Raw genomic sequence first — 15,483 nt, 5'->3', positions numbered from 1 at the left:
AGGGATTTCCATCAGTTATTTTGAGTTAAAACCAGGTGCAGCTCTAAACACAGAACAGGTGCAGATCTTGCAGGTCTGTGTGGCCTACACTCCTAGTGTTGGCTCACAAATCACTGATTGAAATCACCAATTAAACACTGACGAATAAATAAGGCCTTACCCAGTGTTTTACCATTTAGTATGTACGGGTGACTTGCATTATTCCTTCCCATGTGCATAACCTTACATTTGTCAGTCTTAAACCTCATCTGCCACTTCTCTGCCCAAGCCTCTAAACTATCCAGATCCATCTGTAGCTGTATATTGTCCTCTTCCGTGATAATTACTTTACACCAGGGATGCCCAACCTGCAGCCCTCCAGCTGTTGCAAAACTACAACTCCCAGCATGCTTAGACAGCCTAGAGCTATTACAGCATGCTGGGAGTTGTAATTTTGGAACAGCTGGATGGCTGAAGGTTAGGCATTCCTGCTTTACACAGTTTATTGTCATCTGCAAAAATGTATATTTTACTGTGCAAGCCTTCTACAAGATCATTAATAAATATATTGAAGAGGATAGGGCCTCTGACCCCTGAGGTCACAGGCCCTATCTGACCCCTGACGTACCCCGCTAGTGACAGTGACCCAATCTGAGTGTGTATTGTTAATAACCATCCTCTGTTTTATATTACTGAGCCAGTTACTTACTCAGTTTATTCATATTTTGATTTACAGGCCAGACTTCCCCTGCACCATCACTCCTGGCTTTGAAGCCCCACACCTGCACCAACTCTACAAATTTCAGTGCATACACAGTACAGTCCAGGCCAGGACTACGGGCTGTCCTGTGCATGTGCTGCATTTCAGAGCCAGAAGTAATATTTCAGGGGGAGTGCCCACGGCGCACTTGAATCTTCATGAGCACACAGATAAAATATTAATTTCTCCACATTTTACAAAGAAACATTTACTGTACAAGGCATAATGCTTAGACTAGGTTTATCTCTCCGGCAGAGGAACAGACTGCTGGAGTTCACTGAATCCAGCATATCCAGATACCACCATGCATCGCCATTTCCCCATTCATTGCAATGGGATCTGTCGGTAAACTGGCCGCGTTCCAGCATAAATGCCGACTTTCAGCCAGACAAAAAATGTTGCGTGTAGAATTTTGTGTCTGAATGAAAGCTGGCATGTAGGGTGGATATAGTGACCGGATTACAGTGCCAGAGTTCACAATGCAGATGTGAACCCGGACTGTAAGGGAATCTGTTTTAAAGGGGATCCTGGATTATAATCTTCGGCAATGCATAAATAGTACTGCAGATCACTTCGCTACTCGCATTTACTTTCCTACTACCCCCATTTCCCCCTGTCAGTGTTCAAAGCTGCATTGAAATACAGTCTGGACTTTTGTGCTGCTCTATCATGATGGAGAGGACTCCTGTGCATGTGCACATGGCAGTCCTGGCAATGTACTTCAGCACAGGTTTGAGCGCTGACAATGGGGGAACAATTAGGTAAATAAAAAAAGCAGCGATCTGAACGGCAATACTACTCATGTAGTACTGCAGATGGTAGTCCAAGTTCATGGTGACAGGGAAAAAGGGAATTGATTTTTGAGCTGATAGATTTCTTTTAAGCATAACAAGTGACACAAATTTTAATGATAAAAAAAAATTGAAAATCCCTTACATATTATTACAATAACTAATTTTGCATGTGGGAACAATCAAAAAAAATCTACCAATGCGGTTGATGGACAGGCAATAATCATCCAGTTCCGTGAGGAAACTTAGTGGTAGCGATAATACTATATTGGGGGATCTTTATGCATAGAAACTGCCCAAATAAATTTCTGAAGGTGTTGATCACCACTTATCTCATATTCCCCTGTGATTCCATCTCCTTCCATCAGGGAATTTCTGTTGTAGAAGGGCTGATAATTGTCTGGTGCCACCCGTGCCACGTGTTTTACTTATTATGTAATATTCCCCAGTAGAAGGATCATTTCATAATTGTTTTTGGATGATACTATGCTAATTTCTATGTGTATTGCAGGTCTTCCTTTGGAACATTAATTTCTCTTATGTTCTATACTATCCAATAAATCAAGTTTACAAAATATGAAAAATACTTCAATTATACAGATTATATACTTACTTTGAGTTTTTTTCTGTACAATAAATTCCAAATAATGTGAAAAAAAATGAAATAAAAAAAAAAACATTAGTTAAAACATCAACCAAATACATGCAGACTGAAAAGTATTTATAATAAGTCTGAAAAGCAACAATCTCAACCTATCTGAAGAATCGGGATTGCTTCAATCCTTATATGTAAGTGAACTGCCAATGACTGAAGAACCCCTCTTCCGATAGGTGGAGGTTCCAGGAGACTGACCGATCCCTGGTATGTAGCACAGACACTGAGTAGTCCATGCTGCTGGATCCCACTATCTGTTTATTTTTCAAGATGTGCTGTATATAGCATTATTATGGGCCATTTAATATTTCTGTGCACTGGTACCAGCATAATCAATGCCTTTGAAGAACCACCTCCTAGTTAGCACAATCTGCTATACTGCTCCCGTCCCATACAGCTGCTGAAGGAGGGGCACGTGTCCCAATGTGTCCATCAGCAGCTGCATCGAAAACCACAGTGCATACTTGAGGGATAATGATGAATATGTTGGATTATGTGCCCCTGTATTACAAGCTGCATTGGAGTGTAGTGGCATAATGTCAGTGATGTAGACTATACTAACAAGGGGGTGATGCATGACAGAAAAAGGTATTTAGACTTATTAGTAAGTGGTTTAGATTCGAGGGGGAGGGATTTTTCTTTTCTACAGACAATTTACGTGTACAGGTCCTTCTAAAAAAATTAGCATATTGTGATAAAGTTCATTATTTTCTGTAATGTACTGATAAACATTAGACTTTCATATATTTTAGATTCATTACACACCAACTGAAGTAGTTCAAGCCTTTTATTGTTTTAATATTGATGATTTTGGCATACAGCTCATGAAAACCCAAATTTCCTATCTCAAAAGATTAGCATATTTCATCCGACCAATAAAAGAAAAGTGTTTTTAATACAAAAAAAAGTCAACCTTCAAATAATTATGTTCAGTTATGCACTCAATACTTGGTCGGGAATCCTTTTGCAGAAATGACTGCACTGCTGAGGTTTTATGGAGGCCCAGGATGCTTCGATAGCGGCCTTAAGCTCATCCAGAGTGTTGGGTCTTGATTCTCTATGGGGTTCAGGTCAGGAGAGTTGGCAGGCCAATTGAGCACAGTAATACCATGGTCAGTAAACCATTTACCAGTGGTTTTGGCACTGTGAGCAGGTGCCAGGTCGTGCTGAAAAATGAAATCTTCATCACCATAAAGCTTTTCAGCAGATGGAAGCATGAAATGCTCCAAAATCTCTTGATAGCTAGCTGCATTGACCCTGCCCTTGATAAAACACAGTGGACCAACACCAGCAGCTGACATGGCACCCCAGACCATCACTGACTGTGGGGACTTGACACTGGACTTCAGGCATTTTGGCATTTCCCTCTCCCCAGTCTTCCTCCAGACTCTGGCACCTTGATTTCCGAATGACATGCAACAGTCCAGTGCTGCTTCTCTGTAGCCCAGGTCAGGCGCTTCTGCCGCTGTTTCTGGTTCAAAAGTGGCTTGACCTGGGGAATGCGGCACCTGTAGCCCATTTCCTGCACACGCCTGTACACGGTGGCTCTGGATGTTTCTACTCCAGACTCAGTCCACTGCTTCCGCAGGTCCCCCAAGGTCTGGAATCGGTCCTTCTCCACAATCTTCCTCAGGGTCCGGTCACCTCTTCTCGTTGTGCAGCGTTTTCTGCCACACTTTTTCCTTCCCACAGACTTCCCACTGAGGTGCCTTGATACAGCACTCTGGGAACAGCCTATTGGTTCAGAAATTTCTTTCTGTGTCTTACCCTCTTGCTTGAGGGTGTCAATGATGGCCTTCTGGACAGCAGTCAGGTCGGCAGTCTTACCCATGATTGTGGTTTTGAGTAATGAACCAGGCTGGGAGTTTTTAAAAGCCTCAGGAATCTTTTGCAGGTGTTTACAGTTAATTAGTTGATTCAGATGATTAGGTTAATAGCTCGTTTAGAGAACCTTTTCATGATATGCTAATTTTTTTAGATAGGAATTTGGGGTTTTCATGAGCTGTATGCCAAAATCATCAATATTAAAACAATAAAAGGCTTGAACTACTTCAGTTGGTGTGTAATGAATCTAAAATATATGAAACATAGAAACATAGAATGTGTCGGCAGATAAGAACCATTTGGCCCATCTAGTCTGCCCAATATATCTGAATCCTATGAATAGTCCCTGGCCCTATCTTATATGAAGGATAGCCTTATGCCTATCCCATGCATGCTTAAACTCCTTCACTGTATTTGCCGCTACCACTTCTGCAGGAAGGCTATTCCATGCATCCACTACTCTCTCAGTAAAGTAATACTTCCTTATATTACTTTTAAACCTTTGCCCCTCTAATTTAGAACTGTGTCCTCTTGTGGTAGTTTTTCTTCTTTTAAATATGCTCTCCTCCTTTACCGAGTTGATTCCCTTTATGTATTTAAAAGTTTCTATCATATCCCCTCGGTCTCTTCTTTCTTCCAAGCTATACATATTAAAGGGTTTCTACCACTTGCATATCACATATTTGGTGATCAGACACTAGCGATCCGCTAGTGTCTGATGTACCATACAAGCTAATTATTACATTAATCCGTTCGGCCCATACCTCAAAAAAAGCACTTATATCTTTATGCAAATGAGCCTCTAGGTGCTATGCAGGCGCTTTTCCAGCACCTAGAGGCTCCGTCTACCTTGCAGTTTGCCGCCCATCGCCTCGCTCCAGCACGCCCATCTTCAACTCTATTCGATCCTCCCCCTGCTTCTGCCTTCCGAAATCTCGCGCCTGTGCCGTTCGTCGCGGCATTCGGCGCAGGCGCAGTCAATGTCTGACCGCTCCGTGCTCAGACATTTCCACTGCGCCTGCGCCGATGACATCGGCGCAGGCGCAGTGGAAATGTCTGAGCACGGAGCGGTCAGACATCGACTGCGCCTGCGCCGAATGCCTCCGAATGCCGCGACGAACGGCGCAGGCGCGGGATTTCTGAAGGCTGAAGCAGGGGGAGGATCGAATACGGTAAGAGATGGGCGTGCTGGAGCGAGGCGATGGGCGGCAAACTGCAAGGTAGACGGAGCCTCTAGGTGCTGGAAAAGCGCCTGCATAGCACCTAGAGGCTCATTTGCATAAAGATATAAGTGCTTTTTTTGAGGTATGGGCCGAACGGATTAATGTAATAATTAGCTTGTATGGTACATCAGACACTAGCGGATCGCTAGTGTCTGATCACCAAATATGTGATATGCAAGTGGTAGAAACCCTTTAAGGTCTTTTAACCTTTCCTGGTAAGTTTTATCCTGCAATCCATGGACCAGTTTAGTAGCTCTTCTCTGAACTCTCTCTAGAGTATCTATATCCTTCTGGAGATATGGCCTCCAGTACTGCGCACAATACTCCAAGTGAGGTCTTACCAGTGTTCTGTACAGCGGCATAAGCACTTCACTCTTTCTACTGCTTATACCTCTCCCTATACATCCAAGCATTCTGCTGGCATTTCGTGCTGCTTTATTACATTGTCTTCCCACCTTTAAGTCTTCTGAAATAATTACTCCTAAATCCCTTTCCTCAGATACTGAGGTCAGGACTGTGTCAAATATTCTATATTCTAAATGAAAGTCTAATGTTTATCAGTGCATTACAGAAAATAATGAACTTTATCACAATATGCAAATTTTTTAGAAGGACCTGTATATCGCATTTAGGGCTCATGCACACAGCTGTTGCCCCGCCGTATTGCAGCCCGCATACGGCAGGTCCGCAATACACAGGGCACCGGCCGTGTGCACTACTCATCACGGATGCAAACCCAGAGATGTGGTGCAGAAGCATGGATCGGAACCCCACGGAACGACTACGAAGTGCTTCGTGGCATTTCTGGCGGTGCCTCCGCACCGCAAAAAAGTAGTGCATGCGAATCGTGGACCCCATTCAAGTGAATGGATCCGTGATCCGCATGCAACTGCCCCGCGGTCGATGCCCGTGCCTTGTGGATCGCATGTTGCTGTCCGCAGAATGGGCCCGACCAGCACACAGTCGTGTGCATGAGCCCTTACTCAGGAAGGCTTCAGCCACATTATTAAATAATATAGGGGAAAAGTACCAGCTCTGGGCAACACTGAAGACTGGATGACAGGCTTAAACATGAAATACAAACATAAAGGTGCAGAGGCCATCACCCTCCACAACCTGAACCCCACAATCTCTTCCCGCCTGGTGACTATCATAGTCGATGGTCATAGTCTGCAGTGCTGCTAAAAGCAAAATTCTGATGGATCAGGATGAGGTTAAAAGCACTTTGGCCTCATAGTAACTACAAAGAGTTATGAATACCTTGGACATGTTTTTCACTTGTGGACTACATTGCTGCTCTTCTAAGTGGCTCATTTTTAAACTTCAGACCTATGGAAAAAAATTATAATGAAATATATATATATATATATATATATATATATATATCTATCCTAAAAACAAAGTTAGACCAGCACTTATAAACACACTCCTCAACACCAGAATTAAAATATGTAAAATTTTGAAAATCAAAGAAGTAGAAGCTGTCGCTAAGATCTGCAGATTATCACATTTTCAAGCACCTAGCTCCAATCTGTGGCATGTGGGAGGAGCATAAAAGTCTGATTGAAAGCAAAGTTTTTTAGCCACATGAACCATGAAAAATCAGATCAAGTCAATCGATGTGCGAATATCACCATTTGTCACAAATTGAGAGGGAAAACACCGACCAAAATAGCATACTGCTGTCAACTCTTTGTGAAAATTGTTAATACATTATTAATTAAAATACATATAACTAGTAAGACACACAATACACAAAATGGATGCCATATTCAGGCGAGAGTCATAAATGAAACTTGGGGACGTGAACTATGCATAAATAGCACAAAAATGGAATCCCCCTGAGGAAGCGAAACATGTGCTGGGGAATGTGTGTGTTGTATTTGGGTCTGTATTTTCATGTTTTACGTGGAATGGACTTTTGTACGGTTATAATTTTTGTGCTATTTATGCATAGTCCACTTCCCCGAGTTACATTTATGACTCTCACCTGAATATGGCATCCATTTTGTGGATTGTTTGTCTTACTAGTTATATGTGTTTTAATTAATCATGTATCAATAAATATGTTAAGTTTTTTTAAGAGTTGGCAGCAGTGTGCTATTTTGGTCATGGTTTTCTGCTTTTAACTCATACACTTATGGAACATAACACCATTTCTTATCTGTCTGATTCATAGGAGAAGAAAATGTGAACCCACCCTAATTAGGCACATCACGTTTTATGCCTCCGTTTAACGTATACGTTAGGGGGAAAAAAAGGATACAAAAACGTAGCACACCACGTTTCTGTATCCTGCAGAGTCTGGGGGGGGAAAAAAAACCCGCAATTAGACTTACCGGTAATTCCGTTTCCTTGAATCCACCATGACGGCCCACATTGAGATTGACCCTTGACCTCTGTAGGGGCAGGAACACATAGAGAGTTTAAGAACCCCCCACCCCTCCACTTCCTCAGTGCTTTACAATTACCCGAAAAGGTGGAACAAAAGTAAAAGGATATTAATTCATACCCTTAAACTCCTATTTATCCTAAAGTACGTATATATGAAAAATATATTTGTAAGTATATATCCCTTTTTTTTTTTTTTTGGGAAGGGGAATAGTATGGGCCGTCATGGTGGATTCAAGGAAACGGAATTACCAGTAAGTCTAATTGCGGTTTTTCCATTTCATCCACCATGACGGCCCACATTGAGATATAACAGATAACTAAGAGGGTGGGGATAACGCCTGTAAAACCTTCCGGCCGAAAAGAGCTTCATTCGAATCTTTTACAAAGGTATTAGCGCTTGACCAGGTTGCAGCCTTGCAAATCTGGTCTAGCGAGACTCCTCCTTTCTCAGCCCAAGAGGAGGCAGTGGCCCTAGTAGAGTGGGCCTTAACATTATCAGGACTGGGTTTATTTTGGATCCTGTAACAACATTCAATGGTGGATCTGATCCATCTGGCTATGGAAGACCTAGCTAGTTTCTTTCCCTTACTTTTCCCCGAAAACTGAACAAGGAGATTGTTATCAACCCTAAAATCTTTGGTAGAATCCAGGTACTGGATAACTGTATCCCTGACATCTAAGAGATGTAAATTAACGCTAGACCCTGAAGATTCAGATCTGGGGATGGAAGGTAGGAAGATCTCCTGTTCTTGATGAAAGGGGGAGACTACTTTTGGGAGAAAACCTGGATCGAGAGTTAAACGGATGTGATCTGAAGGTAGGGTTCCCTACAAGAAAGGGCCTGGATCTCTCCAATACGTCTGGCTGAGGTGATAGCAATCAAAAAAGCAGTTTTTAGGGAAAGGTGTTTTAAAGAGATTTCTGATAACGGTACAAAGGGAGGTTTTGTTAGTCCCTCTAGGACGATGTTAAGGTCCCAAGTAGGAGTTCTGGATTTCAGAGAGGGTCTCAATCTTGAAACCGCTCTAAAGAACCTCCTGATCCATCTGTGACTAGCTAGGCTGCAGTCATAAAAAGAGCTGAGAGCAGAAACCTGGACTTTCAGAGTACTAGGTCTTAGGCCCAATTCCAAGCCGCACTGCAGAAAGTCCAAGATCCTATTGATGGGAGGGGAGGAGGTGTCTGGGCGCTCCACTCCTAACCAAGAACAGTATCTCTTCCAGATCTTTAGGTAGATGGCAGACGTCACCTTTTTCCTACTGGCCCTTAGGGTAAGTATCACCTTTTCCGAAAGACCCCTGTTTCTCAACGTCTCGCTCTCAGGATCCAGGCTGACAATTTGAATATCCCGGGGTCTGGATGAAGTAGAGGGCCCTGGACTAGAACATCCCTCTGGAAAGGGATCTCCCAAGGATCCTCCAGCGATAGCTGTTTCAGAGTGGAGAACCAACTCCTCTTTGGCCATAAAGGGGCTATTAGGATCAGAGTAGTTGGTTCCCCTAGGAGCTTCTGGATGACCCGGGGTAGAAGAGGTATTGGGGGGAAGGCGTAGGCCAGATTCCAATTCCAGTGTATTGACAGGGCATCGATCGCCCAGGGTCTGTCCTCTAGGTTTAGGGAGCAGAAGCATTCCACCTGCGCATTTTTTCTGGAGGCGAACAAGTCTACCTCCGGACGGCCCCATCTTTCCGAGATCTTCTGGAAGATATCCCTGTTCAGAGACCATTCTCCTGGATCTATTATCTTCCTGCTCAGGAAGTCTGCTATCGTGTTTTCGCAGCCCCTTAGGTGGATGGCGGAGAGAGATAAGACGTTCTCTTCTGCCCAGGAGAAGATTCTTCTTGCTATCGCACCCAGAGGCCGTGACTTTGTCCCTCCTTGATGTTGCAGATAAGCCACCGTTGTGGTGTTGTCGGACATTACTCTTAGGTGTCGTCCTTTTAAAAGACTCTCTCCCCTTAATAACGCCTCCAGGACCGCATACAGCTCTCTGTAGTTTGAAGATCTGACTCTTATCTCGGCTGGCCAGGAGCCCTGCAGAAGATGATCTCCTATCTTTGCACCCCAGCCTCCGAGGCTTGCGTCCGTGATTACCTGAACGGCCGGATGGTTCTGCCACTGTAGGCCTCCAAGCAGTCTTCTTCTTTCTTTCCACCAGTCTAGGTCTGTCTTTACTGTCTGCGGAATCCGGAAAGTCTTGTCCAGACTTACTTGCTTCCCGTCCCAGATACCTAGGATCCAACTCTGGATCACCCTTGTGTGGCTTTGGCACCAAGCAACCGAGGGAATGCAGGCGGTTAGGCTTCCCAGGAGACTCATGGCCTTCCGGATGGAGCAACTGCGAGTCCTCTGGAACGCTCGGATCTTTTCCGTCAGAGTAGTGGCCTTGTCCTGAGGGAGGAAAGTTCTCAACAGGGATGAGTCCAGTTCCACACCCAGGAACCTTATTCTCCTGGATGGGATTAGGGTGGATTTCTTTAGATTTATGATCCAGCCGAGATTTTTTAAGAATTCCGAGAATCTTTGAGTTGCCCGGAGGTTTTCGGACTCTGTCTTGCCCAGAATCAGGAAGTCGTCGAGATATGGGATGATTGTAACTCCCTCTTGACGAAGATAGGCCACCATCTCTACTACGACCCTTGTGAAGACCCTGGGGGCCGAGGAGATACCGAAGGGAAGGGCCACGTATTGAAAGTGATGGATTGATCCGTCTGGACCCTTTAGAGCAAATCTTAAATACTTCTGAGAGAGATGATGAATTGGGACGTGGTAGTAGGCGGCCTTTAGATCGATTGATGACATGAACGCCCCCTTCTGGATCAGGGGAATTGTGGATGGGATGGTCTCTATCCTGAACCTCCTGTATAGAATGGACTTGTTTAGGGGTTTTAGGTTTATAATAGTGCGAAAGGATTGGTCTGGGTTTTTTTACTTAAAAAAGGCTGGAATAAAACCCTTTCCTCTGGGATAGGGACCTTCTGAATCACCCCTAGGTCCAAGAGGTCTTGGACGCCCTGCCAAATTTTTGGAAGTTCTGACCTGCGCTGGGGTGAGATGCAGAATCTTCTTGGGGGGGACTGATGTGAATTCTATCTTGTAGCCCTGAGAGATTACATTTAGAACCCAGGGATTTGAGGTTACCTGTTTCCAGGAAGATAGAAAACCCATCAGTCGCCCCCCTACTCTGGCGTCACTGCTGTTTATTTGGTCTATTTTGGGGATTGAGGATGAAGCCTCTTCCTCTCCCTCCTTTGGGATAGCTCCATCGGCCGGTTTTCCCTTTCCCCCTGTAGGATCTCTGCTGAGGCTGGAATTGACGAAAGGGCTTCTTTTTAGAATCTTTCTCCTCTGGGAACCCCTTTTTCTTGTCTGCCGCCCCCTCTAGGATTTTATCCAGAGTGGGACCGAAGACAAATTCCCCGGAAAAGGGGATGGAGCAAAGTTTGGCCTTGGAAGCCTTGTCCCCGGACCAGGCCTTCATCCATAACGCCGCCGGGCTGCATTAGAAAGAGCCGCATCCTTGGCTGAGAAACGGATCGACTCTGCAGAGGCATCGGCCAAAAATGCTGTGGCGGAGCGGAGAAGAGGGAGCAAATCTGATCTCTTCTCTTGGGGTTTTATTTTTCAGGTGTTCGTCCAACTCCCCTAGCCATATATACATTGCTCTGGCAACGGAGGTAGCAGCGATATTAGTTTTGACCCCAAACATGGCTGATTCCCAGGATCTTTTTAGGAGCCCATCTGCCTTTCTATCCATAGGATCGCTCAACTGTGAGGAGTCTTCAAAGGGTAGGGCGGTCTTCTTTACTACCTTGGCCACCTGTAGATCCACTTTAGGAGTCTGATTGTAAAGTTTGCATTCAGTCGGATCAAAGCAGAGCCTGTTTCTGAACTCTTTAGGAACGCCTAATCTTTTCTCCGGGTCTGACCATTCTTCCATTATCATCTCCTTTATATTTTCATTAATGGGAAAAACTATAGAGGATTTGGATCTAAGACCCCCAAACATTTCGTCCTGTACCGTACGGGGTTTGGGGGTATCTTCGATACCCATTGTGGATCTGACTGCTCTCAGCAGCTCCTCCATTTCGTCAGCGGAGAAGAAATATTTTTTATCCTCGTCCGGAATTTCCCTGTCAGACAAGGGTTCCACATTAGGAAATTGTCTGGATGAGGTGGAAGCCACTTCAACATCTTCACCCTCGGAAGAGGAGATAGCGGACAATTTGCGTTTCTTGGAGGGGATGGGAGTACTAGCGGGGGCAGACAAGGTGGCTAAAGAGGACTTAATTTCGTCCGCAATAAAAGATTTCATTTCAGACAGTATATCTGGTTGTTCTTCCTTCCAAATTTCCGATGTGCAAGATTTGCACAACCTTTTTTTGTAGTTCTCAGGGAGACGCTTAGAGCAAGCGCAGCATTTTAAGAGTTTGGATTTTGATTTTGACTCCTTGCTGCCCTGGAGTGAGGAAGCAACCAGATATGCCACAATTAGTATTTCAATGACAGGAGACTGAAATATCTACCCCCCAGGAGGGGACTCACGGTACTGGCAGCAGTGGGATCAGGGCCTTCCTGGCGGGGAGCAGGTGTCTCAGACATCGCGGTGCAGCAGGCAAGGGCTGGAGGGAACCGCGGTCTTCTTCCTTTTCAAATCTCCCGGCGTCTGATGTCATCTAGCTGCGCCCCTAGTGACGGCAAGAGCCGGCGCCGCACGAGCCTATGAGAGGATACGTGCAACGTCCGGCCTGCCTCCTGAGCGCTCCATGCGCCGCACCTGCTCCCCCAGCCGGTCACAAGCGCACAGCATGCCCAGAGGAAAGAACGCCGCATACCGCGTGCCCGTGAAGCCGGCACTCCCGACTGCTTCCCTAAGGAGGGAAGGAAGTGCAAGAGGTATGGGGGAGGACCACAGGCCTCGGCATAGGCCAAGACGAGGGTCCTCGATGCTCCAAGCTGGCCAGCCTTAGCCCATGCCGCGGGAGGCCAGCTGGAGAACCTGCAAAGGAAATAACGATGCAATCCTCCTTGAGGAGGATCCTCTCCACGTGTTGGCCCCTGTAGGGGCAGGAAAGCACTGAGGAGGTGGAGGGGTGAGGGGTTCTTAAACTCTCTATGTGTTCCTGCCCCTACAGAGGTCAAGGGTCAATCTCAATGTGGGCCGTCATGGTGGATGAAATGGAAAACATTTTTTACAATGGCAAAAGAAAGTATACTTTATTTTATTTTTTTACAATGGAACATATGCCATTGTAAAGTATCAGCCTTACCCTGGGTTCAGACCTGAGTGTTCTGAAACAAGCGCTCTGTATGCGCGATTGTACCGGCGTTTACAATCGCGCATACAGAGACAAGCGAACACACATTGTCGCGCGTTCCCGAAAGTCTATGTACGGGAACGTGCGACAAACGCCCAAAAAAAAGCTCAAGAACTTGTTTGAGCGTCGGGCGTTTTACAGCGCGATCGTACGCGCTGTAAAACGCCCAGGTGAGAACCGTTCCCATAGGGAAGCATTGGTTTCTCCTTGTTGAGCGTTTTACAGCGAGTAGGAACGCGCTGTAAAACGCTCAGGTGTGAACTTAGGGTTAGGCCTCCATTTAAGGTGTATACTTTTTACAGATGGGAAAAACGTGACTTGAACCCAGGCTTGGGCCTCATACACACAAACTTATTTTTCTTTCCGTGTCCCTTACGTTTTTTTTGCACCGTGTACGGAACCATTCATTTCAATGGCTCTGCAAAAAAAAAAAAAGTTACTCCGTGTGCTTTCTGTTTCCATATGTCCGTATTTCCGTTATTCAAAAAATCTGAACATATCCTATTATTGTCCGCATTACAGACAAGGATAGCACTGTTCTATCAGGGACCAGCTGTTCTGTTCCGCAAAATACGGAATGCACACAGACGTCATCTGTATTTTTTGTGGGCCGCAAAATACATATAGTCGTGTGCATGACGCCTTACACTCTTAGGCCCCATGCACACGGCCGTTGTTCACGGCCGTGTGCGGGCCGTGGAACCGCGGCCTGGATCCCTCCTGAGAGCAGGAGCGCACGGCGTCACTGGTTGCTATGACGCCGTGCACTCCCTGCTGCCGGCACAGTACAGTAATACACTGGTATAGATCATACCAGTGTATCTCTGTATTGCGGCGGCAGCAGGGAGCGCACGGCGTCATAGCAACCAGTGACGCCGTGCGCTCCTGCTCTCAGGAGGGATCCAGGCCGCGGTTCCACGGCCCGCACACGGCCGTGAACAACGGCCGTGTGCATGGGGCCTTACACAGATTTGAGTGCAGTGGTTTTTTTTCTGGCTTATAAAAAAAAAAAAAAAAAAGATATGAATTTCATGCCTTTCTTACAAGCTTTTTTTGGTGGCTTTATTTTGATAGACATTTTTTACATTATTTTTAAATGTGTTTTTGCCAACCCTATAGAGAAGATGGGAAAACACCCCAAAATCTACCTCATTGTTAACGCAAGCTGCATTTTGAGGGGAAAAAAAAGTAGGGGTAAAATCTCATGAAGTGTAATTTGCAACCTCGCTGTGCTCTGTTGGTTGCATAGCTCCCATTGACTTCTATGGGAGTAAGGGCTGAATCACATGACCACGATCCACCCGGGAAACAAGGTGTGTGTGTCCCCGTGGCTCCCTTGACCTGGCTGCGTCATGGTCATTTATGGTGCAGTCCGTTCATAGATGATCGCGGATTTCTGGTACTGTACTCACGTCAGTTCAATAGATTTCACAATCAGAAATTGAATACATCATAAATGACTATGATACAGTCAGTTTGGTCATGGATGGTCAACACGCAGACAGGGTTTCCCGACCCGATTGGTCATGTGAATCAGTCGCTACACCTTGTTCAGCTTTCAAAGTTACAATTTTCCAATACACTTTTTATATCAATGCCAAGTTCTTTGCTTGCTGTCACTCAATAGAAACTTTCACGATTTGCTCCCAGCGGATGGCAATGTGTCCTGGTCCCAGAGCCTCACTGACCCATTCATCTCTATGGGCCATGCACACCTGTATTTATAGTGGATCGCATGTCCTATTCCAGTCTGTATGGCGGCTGAGAATAGCCCTCCCTCTTCATGGGAATGAGAAACACACACACAAGGTAAACATACTTTGTGGACCAAAATATGGACGGTGATGTGGATGAAGCCAGAGGATCAGCGCCTGTGCTCACCACATGACAGCTCCTTATAAACCATGGAAGGTTCTATTGTGGGACAGCAGAGATCCTGAAATCTATGAGAAAATACCGTTTGTAAACTGTAAAAGCTTTCATGTACTTGAGGAGCCTGGAAAAGCCGTCAGGCAGACTCCAGCTGCGGTTACATTCGGTAGTAATATACACAATACAATACCTGCTCCGTGCGGCTGCGGTACCGCTCCCTGTTACCAGTGCCTTCTCCTCCGCCTCAGATATACGTTACTAGCTCAATAGGTGATAGTTATCAGCAGGCTGGAAATGTTAGCACAAACCTGCATGTAACAGTACTAGGAAGAAAGCTTCCATGACCTGACTGACTGTAGTGCCGTAAAGCGCGCTACCACAGTAACTGCGCATGTGCAGGCAGCGCTGGTTGTGTCTGCGGGGAGAGAAGCAATACTAGAGGGAGACTTTCCGTCCCTCGTTCTTAGGATTAGATGGTTTACTGTAAGGATACATGAATTGACTGATAAGACGGGTATCCGGAAGTAATGGTTACCCTGGAGAACGTCAGCTTGTATTCTGCCCTCCCTTAAACATGGATTCTAAAGGAGCAGTAGTAGTTTGGAGGCGCAGAGGTTCACCTCTGGAAACCAACAATGTGTGACGTTTTCCAGTTAAAGAAATTGTA

At 45.4% G+C, this 15,483-nt stretch overlaps 1 protein-coding gene across 3 annotated transcripts in view; it reads right to left on the bottom strand.

Moving 5' to 3' along the window:
- LOC122938067 overlaps positions 1 to 15,178 on the bottom strand; it is a 100,649-nt gene extending 85,471 nt beyond the window's left edge. Inside the window, exons 1-4 of one of the 3 annotated variants that reach the window (XM_044293348.1) lie at positions 15,007 to 15,178; positions 13,321 to 13,362; positions 6,493 to 6,561; positions 2,144 to 2,156 (exon numbers count right to left, since the gene is read on the bottom strand). In XM_044293348.1, coding sequence (XP_044149283.1) covers positions 2,144 to 2,156; positions 6,493 to 6,546 — 67 coding nt within the window. In that variant the 5' untranslated portion in view covers positions 6,547 to 6,561; positions 13,321 to 13,362; positions 15,007 to 15,178. Of the gene's footprint in view, positions 1 to 2,143; positions 2,157 to 6,492; positions 6,564 to 13,320; positions 13,363 to 15,006 lie in introns of those variants that run through there. The other 2 variants (XM_044293347.1, XM_044293350.1) reach the window with 2 other exon arrangements.
- Positions 15,179 to 15,483: the final 305 nt, after the last annotated feature.

The sequence above is a fragment of the Bufo gargarizans genome, chromosome 5 (genome assembly GCF_014858855.1).
Source record: "Bufo gargarizans isolate SCDJY-AF-19 chromosome 5, ASM1485885v1, whole genome shotgun sequence".
Lineage (NCBI taxonomy): Eukaryota > Metazoa > Chordata > Amphibia > Anura > Bufonidae > Bufo > Bufo gargarizans.
Note: the sequence above shows the minus strand (reverse complement) of the source record. Positions and strands in the feature narration are given on the sequence as shown.